This window comes from Nannobrachium achirus (genome assembly GCF_963921795.1).
Source record: "Nannobrachium achirus genome assembly, chromosome: 20".
Taxonomy (NCBI): Eukaryota; Metazoa; Chordata; class Actinopteri; order Myctophiformes; family Myctophidae; genus Nannobrachium; species Nannobrachium achirus.
In genome coordinates this window covers 21,254,568-21,268,369 of record NC_137827.1, presented here as the reverse complement: position 1 = coordinate 21,268,369, position 13,802 = coordinate 21,254,568, and the positions used below count along the sequence as shown (strand labels likewise).

Genomic DNA, 13,802 nt, shown 5'->3' with positions numbered 1-13,802 from the left:
TTGAGAGATTACAGTATGGTAAATGTGGTGTAAAACGTGATAAAAAGTTATTGTCCCTCTTCCCGTGAAGCATCATTTCGGCGTCACCCGACTGAAGCCCATTTTTCGTCTTCATACACCTCTACAGTAAATAACCCCATCCTCCCTCCACCAGTCCCCGCTGGCCCCGTGTCAGAGGGGCCTGGCTTTCATTGTGTCAACGCTACACATACAACTGCAGACTGCGTGAAAATATACCACTATTGCTGATTTATAGGATAATTAAAGGCCGATATTTGCTGTGGCAGCGGGCCAAGGTGCTATAGGCAAGGCAGGCGGGCAAGCAGCTTTACTCAGTGTGTTGTGAATGCTGTCTGCTTGCTTCACGGTCAAAGCCCTGCGGGGGAGCTTGTCGCTATGCCAGAAATGGATGAAGCCATTCTCAGACCATTCTCTACAGTGACCTCTGAGGACCTTTGTCCGCTCCCTGTTCCCTTGCTCTCCCAACGTACCTGCATCGCATCACGGTGACAAACAACGTGCGATGCCTGTTCCTTTACTTGACTTCATCTCTGAGCAGTAAACCACACCAGTAACAACACTGATCCAATTCTGACATCCCGACCCAAGTTATTTCATAATTATTAGGTATTTTGACAGTAAATGCTCGAGCCTGTTCGAGGGAAAGGCTCTTGCTCTCTGGCAGATAACCAGGCCAGTCTTTCTTTTCTTTTTTTCCCTGTCAGTGTGACCAGTGGGTCACTGGGTGCGGCTGGAATAACATCAAACTGATGTCCGAGCTGGGAGAGAGAGAGAGAGAGCACTGAGATGGTTGATGTGTTGTCGTGGACCGTTGCAGACAATGGCTGGACTGAGCCCCCATGTCAGAGGTACCATGGAGAAGCCTGGCACCCTGGGAAGGCCGGCTGGGTGGGGTAGGGGAGGGGGAGTGTTGGAGAGAAAGGGACGATGGGATGAGGGTGCAGGCCCCCGACCTTTGAATATGGGCAACACGATCAAACTCCCTTAACCACATACAGCAAAACCCAGCGTCCTTATTCTGGGGGAAAGCACTCTGAAATAGCCGATCTACAAGCTCAAGCTGCTATTTTTTCCAAAGATATTTAGTAAAGAGGTAAAAGAGTAGAGGGCCTAGTATACACTGTAGACCCCTGGGGGCCCTCTGGTCAACTGAGTATATACTGTAGGGTTTAAGTAATTAAAGGACCATACCAGTGGTCTGGCAAGTTTAGCTCATTGACTACAACTCACAGTATACTTGACATTACTGCCGGCCATTTTCCAAAGCATACCACAGTTTCTTTGATATTCGAGGAAGCCAGTGGTTTTTCCATTAATTTAAGTACTTTCAGTTGCTTTTCAGCTTGCTTGAGATAAGTAATTGTTGTGTTTTAATGTCTTTTAAAGCAAGGCTTGATTTGAAAAGTTATTAACTGCTAAGTCTGGAAAAACCTTTATGACTATCGATAAAATGTAAACATGACATGCCCACAATTGGGACGGGGTTGAAAGTATAACTGCATGTGTGTATACCATACACACATACAGTAGTTACCCTTTATGAAATAAATATAGCAGAACATGCTAATGACAAAGCATTACTCTAGTCCTAGTGTGTGTGTATCCTATGTTTCATTTAATTTTCTCACCTTTCGCATAATGTCAGGTAAATGGATATCACTGTCAGGTGTAAATATTGTATGACCAACACCATTAGTTTTCAGGAAATGGAAAAAAGAATCTGTGTTGTTGTTATTTAGTCACAAGCTGCTGTTACTGTTATAATGTCATTTCCAAATGTTTTGTAGAATGTCTTCATACATTTACATTCATTTATTTACAAAAATATGACATATGGAGGATCGTCACTGTCAGGCATACAGTAAACCTTGTATCAATACAAAAAACCTTGCATAAATACAAAACGAACGGTCTTGGACATACAAGGTTTCCACCCGACAACAACCATATGCAGTATACACAAGCTCCTGGCTGGCTGTCCCTGGAACCAACCGTTAATAAGTACGTATAAAATGCGTTTCATTGTCTAACCTTGGCAGCCGACCCCTCCGCTGACGGTGGTGTATCCATGAGGACAGATACAGACGTAGGAGCCCTCGGTGTTCAGACAGTCACCTTCTCCACAGACCCCCGCTATGGTTAGACATTCATCCACATCTGTCTCACACACACACACACAGACACGCACACACACACACACGCACAGACAAGTCCATGTGTGAAACAACTGCAAATGATCAGCCTCCTTTGCCATTGTGTGCGCGTGTTGTGTATGTGTGTGTGTGTTAGGGCATTCACGAATAGTGATTTTTAGTATTCGAATTATTCGACCTCAAAGTATTCGAATAGTCGAATATTCGACAGGACTGGCCAAACTGTCAAATATTAAGTAAGCAAGAGGCAAACATTGTGAAAATAGCCGATCTACATGCTCACAACGCCTCGCGCTGCGAGGCGTTGTGAGCATGTAGATCAGCTATTTTCACAATATTTATCTGCGGAACCGAGTCACATTAAATGTAATACCTACAATTCCAAGTGCTTATCAGGGTGGGGGTCCCCAGTTCAAATATGTTTATTTTGGGGGTCACAGCCTAAAAAGGTTTGAGAACCATTGACAACTCATTCTTATGACTTCCTATCTAGCCAAGCTTTATAAATTAAAATAAAAAAAGCGAATATTCGACTTTGGTGAACGACGTCGAATAGTGACTTTGATATTAGAATATTCGAATATTTGGTGAATGCCCTAGTGTGTGTGTGTGTGTGTGTGTGTGTGTGTGTGTGTGTGTGTGTGTGTGTGTGTGTGTGTGGGTGGGTGGCACGGTGAGACGCCGGTGGACGCCAGTGTTGTTTGTTCTGTAACGTCTAACAACAACCACACCCGTTCGGACTACGAGCGCTAATGTAGTAGGTGCAGATGTTAGCACATTGCAACTTCTGAGGCCAAGTGCTTGATCACGAGCAAGATGCACTCAGCGGCGTAGTCTAGTTCACTGTTACCCAACCAGTGGGTCACGGGAGATTTAAATTGGGTCGCAAAAACTTTTATTTTTTATAAAAAAACAACAACATGACGTTGTTGTCCTTTCCACTCCTGCACAGGAGGGTGGAAATAATAACCTTTATCACACTGCTGTTAAACAGCAGTGTGATAAAAGCTGTTATTTCCGTTCCAACAAAGTACTCCAATGCTGCAGGTAGCGAATGTTCTTTTAATCGTTAAGCCCCTATCATAGTAGGCACTGCGGTGATAAGCTATCCACCGCGGTGTAGTCTTTTTAAGTCATAAAACGACAACATTACGTCATTACTTGCGGTGAAGAGCTATCCACCGCGAACCCCGACACATCTCTCTGTTTTTACTATCAGACAGGCCTCCGCTTATTTTCTCACTTTAGGTGGATAGCTTTACACCTAAAATTTGCGGTGAATAGCTCTTCACCCTGGACTCTGATAGAGGCTTTAGGATGCATGACGTCCTTTTAACACCGGGCAACGGTGCCAGACTGAGAACTTTGTTTGCTCTGGTGGTCCAGCCTGGAGCATGCCCACCGACTGGTTGTTGGAGGGTTTCGACAGCTTGGGATGTCCCGAGGTGAAGCAGAAGGGCTGGCGAAGTGTTGCGCTGTCTCTAATGTGGTTGGCGGCTGCCGTGTATGGCAGAGAAGCATGCTGCTTGTGCCCACGGAGTACTGAGTGACATTCTTGTTGTATCATGAAGACATGTGCAAAGGGGTTTGTGAATGTAACCTAACCCTGCACCTATAAGGTTTGTGTCCTTCGTGTGCTTTCCTGTGCAGACATGAATACATTGTTAAACTGTGTGTGTGTTAGGGGGATATTCGAAAAATTAGAATATCAAAATCACTATTCGACATTGTTCACCGAAGTCGAATATTTGCTTATTTTTTTATTGTTTTCTCTTTAAAAAATATATAGTTTATAATAGATAGAAAGTCATAAGAATGAGTTGTGGATGAATTTGTTAATGCTCTATACCAGGGCTTCTCAAACATTTTTAGGCCGTGACCCCCAAAATAAACATATTTGAACTGGGGACCCCCGCCCTGACAAGCACTTGGAATTGTAGGTATTAATGTGACTCGGTTCCACAGATAAATATTGTGAAAATAGCTGATCGGCTATTTTCACAATGTTTGCCTCTTGCTTACTTAACACATCTGGTGCCAACCCCGAGTTTCCTGAGTTTTTTTTTTTTTTTTTTTTTTTCATTTTTTTTTTTTTCAAAAATGTTTTTTGGACCTCCAGAAATGTGTTAGGCATGATCGCGATTGCGAAATTGCATGTTTAACCCCCATACCAACCCATTCTTTCAAACATGGCAGCCATGTTTGTTTACATCTGAAGAAAACATAATGGCTGATAAATCATGAATGCCTGAACGGATTTCCAAGCGGATTTTTTTGTTTGAAAGCTGTGAACAGTGTGCACACACGTGGTGCATCATCTAGGCATGGGCGTGCACGATCCGTGCACTATACATTACATGGAAGTCTATGGAGACCATGGCATCGCGGGACATTGAAGAGAAAAAATCATTGCAACATAAGTGTTAATATTTGACAGTTTGGCCAGTCCTGTCGAATATTCGACTATTCGAAAACTTTGAGGTAGAATAATTCGAATACTAAAAATCACTATTCGTAAATGCCCTAGTGTGTGTGGGTGTGTGTGTGTGTGTGTGTGTGTGTGTGTGTGTGTGTGTGTGTGTGTGTGTGTGTGTGTGTGTGTGTGTGGGGGGAGGGTGGGTGGGTGTGTGTGTGTGTGTGTGTGTGTGTGTGTGTGTGTGTGTGTGTGTGTGTGTGTGTGTGTGTGCGTGCGTGCGTGCGTGCGTGCGTGTGTGCGCGTGGGTACCTCTGCAGGAAGTTCCATCCACCAGTTCAAGCCCAGTTGGGCAAGAGCAGCTGTATGAGCCGGGTGTGTTGGTGCACTGGCCTCCCAGGCAGCGACCGCTGTCCTCGCATTCATTCACATCTGGCGGGTAAGACACACACACACACACACACGCACACGCACACACACACGCACATGCACACACAACCACACAACCACACAACATCATTAACATTACACATTCAAAGCCAGCTGTAAAAAATTGGTTCTCGGGCTCAAATGGGTTCCAGTTTGTCATCTGAACCAAGGGCTTCCAGACCACAGACAATAAGTCAAAAGATATGACAGGCTTCATTTCCATAGGAGTTGTTATGACTCATTTTGTGTCCGACTGGGTTGGAGTTGGGATTGAATGTCAAAATGACTCGATCTTAGCCTATTTAGGCCTAGGATTATTGACCGCTTTTAAAAATCATGGTATTTCTTTGGAAGTCTTTGAATATATCTATTTAAAAGCGAACATTTGTAACTCAAATATTTGCTTCTGGGTGGTCCCTGGAACAACATATTTTGAGATGGGGGTCCGCGGACCAAATACCTGTAATTTTGGGGGTCCTTGACATGAAAAAGTTTGAGAACAACATGATTTAGAAGAAGGATTTAGAAGTCGGGTCAAAGATCGGGTCAAAGATATTCAAAGACTTGCACACATTTTCACGATCTTTCAAAAATAGCAGATCTACAAGCTCGAGCTTGTAGATTTTTTCAATAGTTAAAGCATAAAATAATGGTTAAAGTGGTTAAAATCTAACGCGACTCGGGCGCGTTCCAGGTATTTGAGAGTTAAGGGGGTATCCCGTGTCGGTCAAGGTAAGAGCGCGGCTCGGGTGTGCGGTGCGGTAGGTACCTTCGCAGGAGGAGACGCCGTCGGCTGCCACCGTGAAGCCAGGATCACACGCCATGCAGGAGAAGGACCCCTCTGTGTTGGTGCATAAACCCGTGGGACACGCCCCTGGAGTCTGGCATTCGTCAATATCTGCCAGATATTGTGTGTGTGCGTGCGTGCATGGGGAGTTGGGAAAGGGGGGGGTAGAAGAAGAGGACAAAACAGAGACAAAATAAGAGACAGGGAGAGAGCAGTATCATCCAGCCCAGTCAGTGACTTCTTTTAAGTCTCTCCTGAAAACGCACTTATACACCAAGGCCTTTCCTAGACTTTAGCACTTGCAACTTGCACTTTTCGTAACTGTGTGTGTCTGGATTTGCCTTCATTTTTATTTTTATTTTTTATATTTTATAGCTTATTTTACATTCTATTTCATATATGAATCTTAATTGATTATTGTTATCTCTACGAATGTTTTTATTTGTACCATGACACTGTAAAAAGCACTTTGTAAACACTGTTTTCGAAAAGCGCTTTATAAATAAAGTTTATTATTATTATATTATTATCCACATGAAGCCTGGTTCGTGCTTAGTTGAGCGCCGGCGTGTTGCGAGCTTGTAATTCGGCTATTTCCAATGTGCAACACAGGCTTACAACTACGCATAAAACGAGGCGTGACGTGCAATAAGGTCAGAGGTAGGTTACTGTAGCTGTAGGTTGTCAGGCCGAGGAGACAGAAGCCTGGAGCGCTCTCAAATCTCTCAAATCAAGTCACTATCTGATCGGTTAAAGGTCCTGATAGCACAGTGTTGTTCAGTCTACACTACAGCGCACATTAAGTAAAGCCCTCTTTATTAACCCATTTAGGCCTAGACATGATTGAATGCTTTAACCAGTGAAAAATAGCAGATATACAAGCTCACAGCGTGGCACCGAGTGCCGCGCTGCGAGCTTGTAGATCTGCTATTTTTGAAAAAAATCATGATTTATTTTACAAGTCTTTGAATATATCTACTTAAAAGCGAACATTTGTAAATCAAATATTTGCTTCTGGGTGGTCCCTGGAACAACGCATTTTGAGATGGGGGTCCGTGGCCAAATACCTGTAATTTTGGGGGTCCTTGACATGAAAATGTTTGAGAACAGCATGATTTAGAGGAAGGATTTAGAAGTCGGGTCAAAGATCGGGTCAAAGATATTCAAAGACTTGCACTCCTTTTCACGATTTTTCTAAAGTTAAAGCATAAAATAATGGTTAAAGTGGTTCAAATCTAACGCGACTCGGGCACGTTCCCGGTATTTGAGAGTTAACTTGCACTGACAGTGCTTTATTAAAAAGGGTAGAAAGATAAGTATGCAGGACGGGCATCGATTCCAAAACAGCAAGCTATTACAGGTGGCGTATAATTACTGTATCTACAAACAGTCCCTTGGCTCACTGTTATGTGATCACTGGGAATTCCTCGACCTCGGCTCAGATTGTATTTCTTATGGGGAAAATAGTGCAGGGTATTGTTAAGTGATTGAAATGGCTCGGTTTTTTGCCTTTGGGTCAACAGAGCGGGTTCAGCGGGGCAGACTCGCCGCACGGAGGGTAGGGGAGTGGCCCGCCTTCATTTCAAATTAAGCCCTTCATATTTTCCATGGCATCGCAGACGTCCATTAAAATCCAATCAGCGGATGACACGGTCTTGCGAGGTGTTTTGTGAAACGTTTTTTTTTTTTTTTTCCCAGGGCAAAGACGCATGCACTGTGAAAATCTGGAGTCTTGATTATTTGAACACTTAAGAGGTCCATTTTTACACTCCCGTGGGTCAAATCGACACCGCCGATTTGACGGCGTCATCAGCGGGGGCTCTTCCTCTCATGCCAGACTGGCGCTTCCATTCAAAAACACACAGTGCCGCACTGACCAGGGGCCACGTTTGAGCGCTCTTAAACAATCATTCCTTTTCTCCCTTCCCATGAAGTCATGACAGAATCGAACCTCCCTGGATTCGTCAACGCCGTCTCACCGCATTTATCTCATAAATCATGTCGTGACCAATTAATGATCCCTTTAAGAATTTGGTGAAATCATCTTTTGGGTCTTGCTGTTCACATCGGTCCCACCGAAGACTACGTTTTTTGATTGATTGATTGATTATTTTATTCGACAAAAATGGAAACAGTACAAGTATAGTCAATACATTAGAAATGTAGTACAGTACAAGTACAGTTAAACACCCTGCCTAAAAAGGAACATGCCAAACAAGACCTTTTACGGTCTTTTATACGTTGGAAGTCCTTGGTATTTAATTCATGGACATAACAAATAGCAAGCAAAGAAAACATTCAATAATATCACAGTTATAAAAACGTGTACAGGATAGGGTGAAACAAGGGGGGTGGGGCTAAGGTAGGGGGGGAGGTGCTTACTTCTCGCCTGTCTATGGGAGAAGTAATAACTACCTGCTTCTCTGGCCTCCTGAAAGGTGAGTTTTCAGGGCAGTTTTGAAGGATGCCAGCAAGCTACCTGTTTTAAGGGAGGTAGTCAAGGAATTCCACACCTGGGTGGCAGTGTTGTAATAGGTAAGGTAAAGCCGAGGCCAGTTTGTTTGTAGAGCACATACTGTATACAGAGACAATTAAAAGTGGTTTACATGAAATCGACTGAAAGAGAAAAAAAAGGGTGGAGGAAGAAAAAAGTACTACAAAGCCAAAAACATACTAAAAACAATCAAATCCAACAAAGCCAGAAAAGGTCACAGTGCAACTTGTAGTCATTGCACAATTATTAGCAGAAATTAAAGGCAGAGGTGAACATCAAAGTCTTTTCCAGATCCAGGATTAGATTACGTTATCCCAATAAGACATTAACTTACTTTAACCATTATTTTATGCTTTAACTATTAAAAAATAGCAGATCTACAAGCTCGCCACACTACGAAAATCTGTGCAAGCCTTTGAATATTTTTGACCCGATTCTATAAATGTCTTCTAAATCGTTCTTCCAAATCAGTGGTTCTCAACATTTTTCATGTCAAGGACCCCCAAAATTACATGTCTTTGGCCGCCGACCCACATCTCAAAATATGTTGTTCCAGGGACCCCACCAGAATCAAACATTTGAGTTTCAAAGGTTCGCTTTTAAAAAGATATATCAAAAGATTTTTCAAAAAACAGCAGATCTAAAAGCTCGCAGCGCGGGCACTCGAGCTTGTAAATCTGCTATTTGTAGATCTATAGCGTAGCATAGCGTCAGGTAGACTTACCCTCACAGCCATAGCCGTCGTCAGACAACTGCAGGCCACGTCCACAGCTTCTGCATTCGTAAGACCCCGGGGTGTTGTGGCACAGGCGTCCCGGGCACACGTTAGCGCGCGAGCACTCATCGACATCTGGATGCGGAACACAAATGGACACATCGCAACAAATCATCACCATCTCTGGCAGGGGCGTCACAAGGGGTAGGAAAGTGGGACTGAGTTACTAGGGCCCAAGGTGGTGGAGGGGCCTTAATTATTTTATACTTAAAGCTATTGAAAAATAGCAGATATACAAGCTCACAGCGTGGCACCGAGTGCCGCGCTGCGAGCTTGTAGATCTGCTATTTTTGAAAAGTCGTGAAAATGTGTGCAAATCTTTGAATATGTTTTTTTTTTAAGCGAACATTTGTAACTCAAATTTTGCTTCTGGGGGGGTCCCTGGAACTAAATATTTTGAGATGCAGGTCCGTGGCCAAATACATACCATTTTGGGGGTCCTTCACATGAAAAGGTTTGAGCTCCACTGACATCGAAACATAGATTTTTTCAAAAAACCTTAGAAGGATTTGAAATATTCAAAAGATTTTCATGATTTTTAAAAAATAGCAGATCTACAAGCTGTGAGCTTGTATCTGCTATCTGCTATTTTTCAATAGTTAAAGCACAGGGGCCCCACAGTGAATCCTTGTACCCGGGGCCCAGAATTTGGTGTGACACCCCTGATCTCTGGGCTCAAATCAGCGAAGGCCCGGCCAGCGGGGCCCCAATCAGCCAGCTCAGTAAACACTGGAACATGGGCCGAATTATGAATGTCGACGCCTCTATCTCTTCGGGAAGAGTTATTGACGGGACTTTTGGTCTGACGTCACCATGGGGTCTAATTTTGGAATCGGTTGTCTCATCTCCTGTTGAGCGGGGGATCAGATGAGCCTGCAGCGGCCAGAGGCGTAGATGGGATCTGGGATCCAGCGGTGATGTGATGTCTAGGAGGTGTATTTTGGGATTTTGAGCTCAGGAGCAGAGGCAGACTCGTGCCCAAACCAGTCACACCTGATGCCGTTTACACACAACCTGAACCGTCTGGCGGCGAGGCCGGTGAGCAGGGACGTGCAGAGAATGCTAGAGAGGCAGGGGCTGACATTTCCAAAAGGGCCTTTTGGTGGAAATATCGAAAATAGCAGACCTCCAAGCTCACAACGCGTCGCAGCTGCGACGCGTTGTGAGCTTGGAGGTAGGCTATTTTCGGTACTTGTTATACCACACTGAACTAAGCATAATCAAGTGAATAATGGAGATGTGACGTGCAGCATGGATTTCTACACAGAGAGAGTAATTCTTTCAGCCGATCTACAAGCTCACAACGCCTCGCGCTGCGAGCTTGTAGATCTGCTATTTTTGGCTACAATTCTCAGAATATGGATGATATGGTTCAGGTGGTTAATATAAAAATGTTTCTATCACACAAAGATTTAGAGGACCCCCTGTAGTATCTCTGAATGCCTCACCTTCACACTGCCCATCCTCAGACACTCTGAATCCTGACCCACAGGTAACGCACGTGAAGGAGCCCTCTGTGTTGGTACACGTTCCCCTTGGGCACGAACTGGGCAGCGCACACTCGTCAATATCTAGAGAGGATGAAGGAACGCCAACACCAAACAGACGATTACTCACTCCCACCGCATAGACAGACTGTGCTGGTGCAATTAGACTTGAAATAAGATACCATCTAATGTCAAGGAGTGTTGTCTCAACAAAGGGTTTGTTTTCATATTATGAGCAGTGGTGGAAACTAAGAACAGTACATTCAGTATTTGAGGCCCTCCTTGTATGGAAAACTTTTACTTTGATACTGCATGTATGTACAATGTACATTTTTATGCCAATACTTTTGTACTTGTATAGAGTGGTATTGCTACTTTTACTTAGATAAAACATCTACTTCCACCACTGATTATGAGGCAAGAAAGCACCTTAACCAAAAAGGGATGGTCAATTGTGGATGAAAACTAGAGAAGAGTAGAGTGAAACTAATTGGGCTATTGAATTACCAGTGAATGCCATTTATTATGTACAACTTCAAGAACCTAATTAATACAACTAAAAAGGCTTTGAACTTTTAATATGTGTCAATTTAGATTTTAGCGTTGGCCATTCAAAAATAACAGATATACCGGTACAAGCACACTGTGCCACACTGCAACCTTGTACATCTACTATTTTTGACCACTTTAAAAATCTTGAAAGTGCGAGAACTACTGATTAATTTAGAAGGCATTTGTAGAACCAGCCTCAGAATGTAGAATGGTAAACTGACCTTCACAGAGCTCTCCATCATACGATACAGAGTAGCCTGAAGGACAGGCCTCACACATGTAAGAGCCCTCAGAGTTCAAGCAGATCCCGTTGGCACACGTGGACAGAGACTGGCACTCATCGATATCTGGGGGAAGCACACAGGCGTGCGCACACACACACACGCGCACACACACACACACACACACACACACAGACACACACACACGCACGCACACACACACGCGCACACACACACACACACACACACACACACACACACACACACACACACACACACATTCATTTCTCTAGAACACGTGGTTCTGAAGCTTTTTTACCTGTCAAGGACCCCCACAATTGGCCGCAGACCCCCTTCTGAAAATAATTTATGTTCTGCCAGGGACCCCAATACAAGATAAGTTTTTTCATGATTAAAAAAAATTCAATAAAAAAATAGCTTATCTACAAGATCACAATGTGTTGCATCGCAACACATTGTGAGCTTGTAGATCGGCTATATTTAAATAACCGACGTACAGATGTGATATTTAAAAACTTCACACGTCCTGCCATTGGCATGACAGTAGATTTCCAGTGGATTGGCAGAACATTGAGCTTGTAGATGAGCTATCTTTGCTATTTTTATGACCATCTTTGACTTTGAAGTTTAAATCTACCTATAACGTGAAGGTGGATTCGGCTTTTCAATGGTAAATGGTAAATGGTAAATGGTGCATTTATATAGCGCTTTTAATCCAAAGCGCTTTACATAGATTGTGCATTACATTCACCCATTCACACACACATTCATACACCGGTGGCGGAGGAAGCCATGCAAGGCACCAACCTACTCACCGGAGGCAATTAGGGGTTCAGAGTCTTGCCCAAGGACCCTTCGGCATTAACTCAGGGGGAGCCCGGATTCGAACTGGGAACCCTTCGGGATTTATACCCTTCGTGCTCTAATACCAGTTTCTCTACCCCTGAGCTATGCTGCCCCCAATGGGAATGCAGTGGTTTCTTGCCATTTATGGGTTTCTGCAAAAATATGCTCCATTCTCCATAAAAATCAGAAAGGCAAAACAGGGAGATAAACCTGTGAAAAAAATGCATTTGTAGGACATTTTCGGGAGAATAGCAGTAAAGCCTGAAGACTTGAAACGGCACATCGGTATATAGGGTTAAAGTGGTTAAATAGATACATATACCTGTATATTGTACCTTTATTAAAGGTGATACACCATGAAAATTCACTTTTCCTATTTTAAAACCTTTTTTTGGGGTCCCACTAGCACCTTAAAGGTTAAAAGCATCCCACGGGTTCTCAAAACAGGCTGTCCAGATTTGCTGCCGTTTTTTTTTTTTTTTTTTTGGGGGGGAGGGGGGGGGGGGTGGGGGGGGGGGGGAGGGAGGCTCTCTATTCAGGAGTGGTAATTTAGCCTCAAACCTTTTGAAAAACGTTTTTGGGACATAAACAATATGACATAAATATTTTTTAAATGCATGGTGTATCACCTTTAAATGTATCAATGTCCATACATTGTAACTATTGGAACATGGAAGATTGGGCTTGATATATTGTGTTGGTGTTCATCGTCGCTCAACTGAAATAGTCATTTTACAAGCTCACAATGTGTTGAGTTGCGCTGTGAGGCTTGTAAACTGACTTGTTGGGATAAGAGGAATGTGGGGTGGTCCTTGATTGTTCGAAATGCGCTGGTGGTCCAGAGCTCAAGAGAACTGGAGAGCGCACTGCTCTAAAAGACTGCATAACAATGGGGTGAAATCAACGACTAGTAATACACTGTGCTGTATATCAAGTTACAATGGCACATACAGCACATACAACGCAAGGAAAGAGTTTCAACATAAGCATTTTTGGCTTGACAAATTGCCCAGAAGCGTTGAGTAATTTGAAATGAGTCACTGGCGGAGGAGCCTTCAGGCGTCGGGTGGGTATTGGGCTGGGTAAACTGCAGGGAAGAGCGCAGCTTAAGTCTGGACTTACCTTCACACCTCCGCTGATCCTGGGATGCCCTGTAGCCAGCCTTGCACCTCGTGCAGCTGTACGAGCCCTCGGTGTTGGCACACACGCCGCCGAGACACACGTCGCCCCGGGCACACTCATCCAGATCTGAAAAACAAAGAGATTAAAAAGATTGCAAGCCACCACAAATGAACAAATCCCCCAGTGTGCTGAAAGTTGTAGTGCAGCAGCACGAACCGTTTGCGCAATAAATATTTCCTACCCTCGCAGCGCTGTCCGTCAGCAGACGGTCCAAATCCATGCCTGCAGTTTTGGCATGTGTAGGAACCCTCAGTGTTGACGCACATTCCCACAGGGCACACATTATGAGTAGCGCACTCGTTGACATCTAATTTAAAGGAGAAGGAGAAAGGAGAAAACAAAAAAACAATTAGGAGGCGAGACATTATCTTGCCGCTGAGACAGATTGTGTGGGGAGAGCAGAGATGGGTGCGGCGATAAT

At 43.9% G+C, this 13,802-nt stretch overlaps 2 protein-coding genes across 2 annotated transcripts in view; both read right to left on the bottom strand.

Annotated features, from left to right (window-relative positions):
* The window catches only part of arel1 (apoptosis resistant E3 ubiquitin protein ligase 1), a 225,227-nt gene that overhangs the window by 25,424 nt on the left and 186,001 nt on the right, over positions 1-13,802 (bottom strand). The gene's annotated exons all lie outside the window — the stretch shown is intronic.
* The window catches only part of LOC308305994 (latent-transforming growth factor beta-binding protein 2-like), a gene marked incomplete at both ends in the record, with an annotated part of 165,350 nt that overhangs the window by 23,740 nt on the left and 127,808 nt on the right, over positions 1-13,802 (bottom strand). The window contains 8 exons of the mRNA XM_080750893.1: positions 2,053-2,178; positions 4,900-5,019; positions 5,786-5,914; positions 9,022-9,147; positions 10,521-10,643; positions 11,333-11,458; positions 13,322-13,447; positions 13,563-13,688. Of these exons, the coding sequence (XP_080607019.1) occupies positions 2,053-2,178; positions 4,900-5,019; positions 5,786-5,914; positions 9,022-9,147; positions 10,521-10,643; positions 11,333-11,458; positions 13,322-13,447; positions 13,563-13,688 (1,002 nt within the window). The remainder of the gene's footprint in view (positions 1-2,052; positions 2,179-4,899; positions 5,020-5,785; positions 5,915-9,021; positions 9,148-10,520; positions 10,644-11,332; positions 11,459-13,321; positions 13,448-13,562; positions 13,689-13,802) is intronic.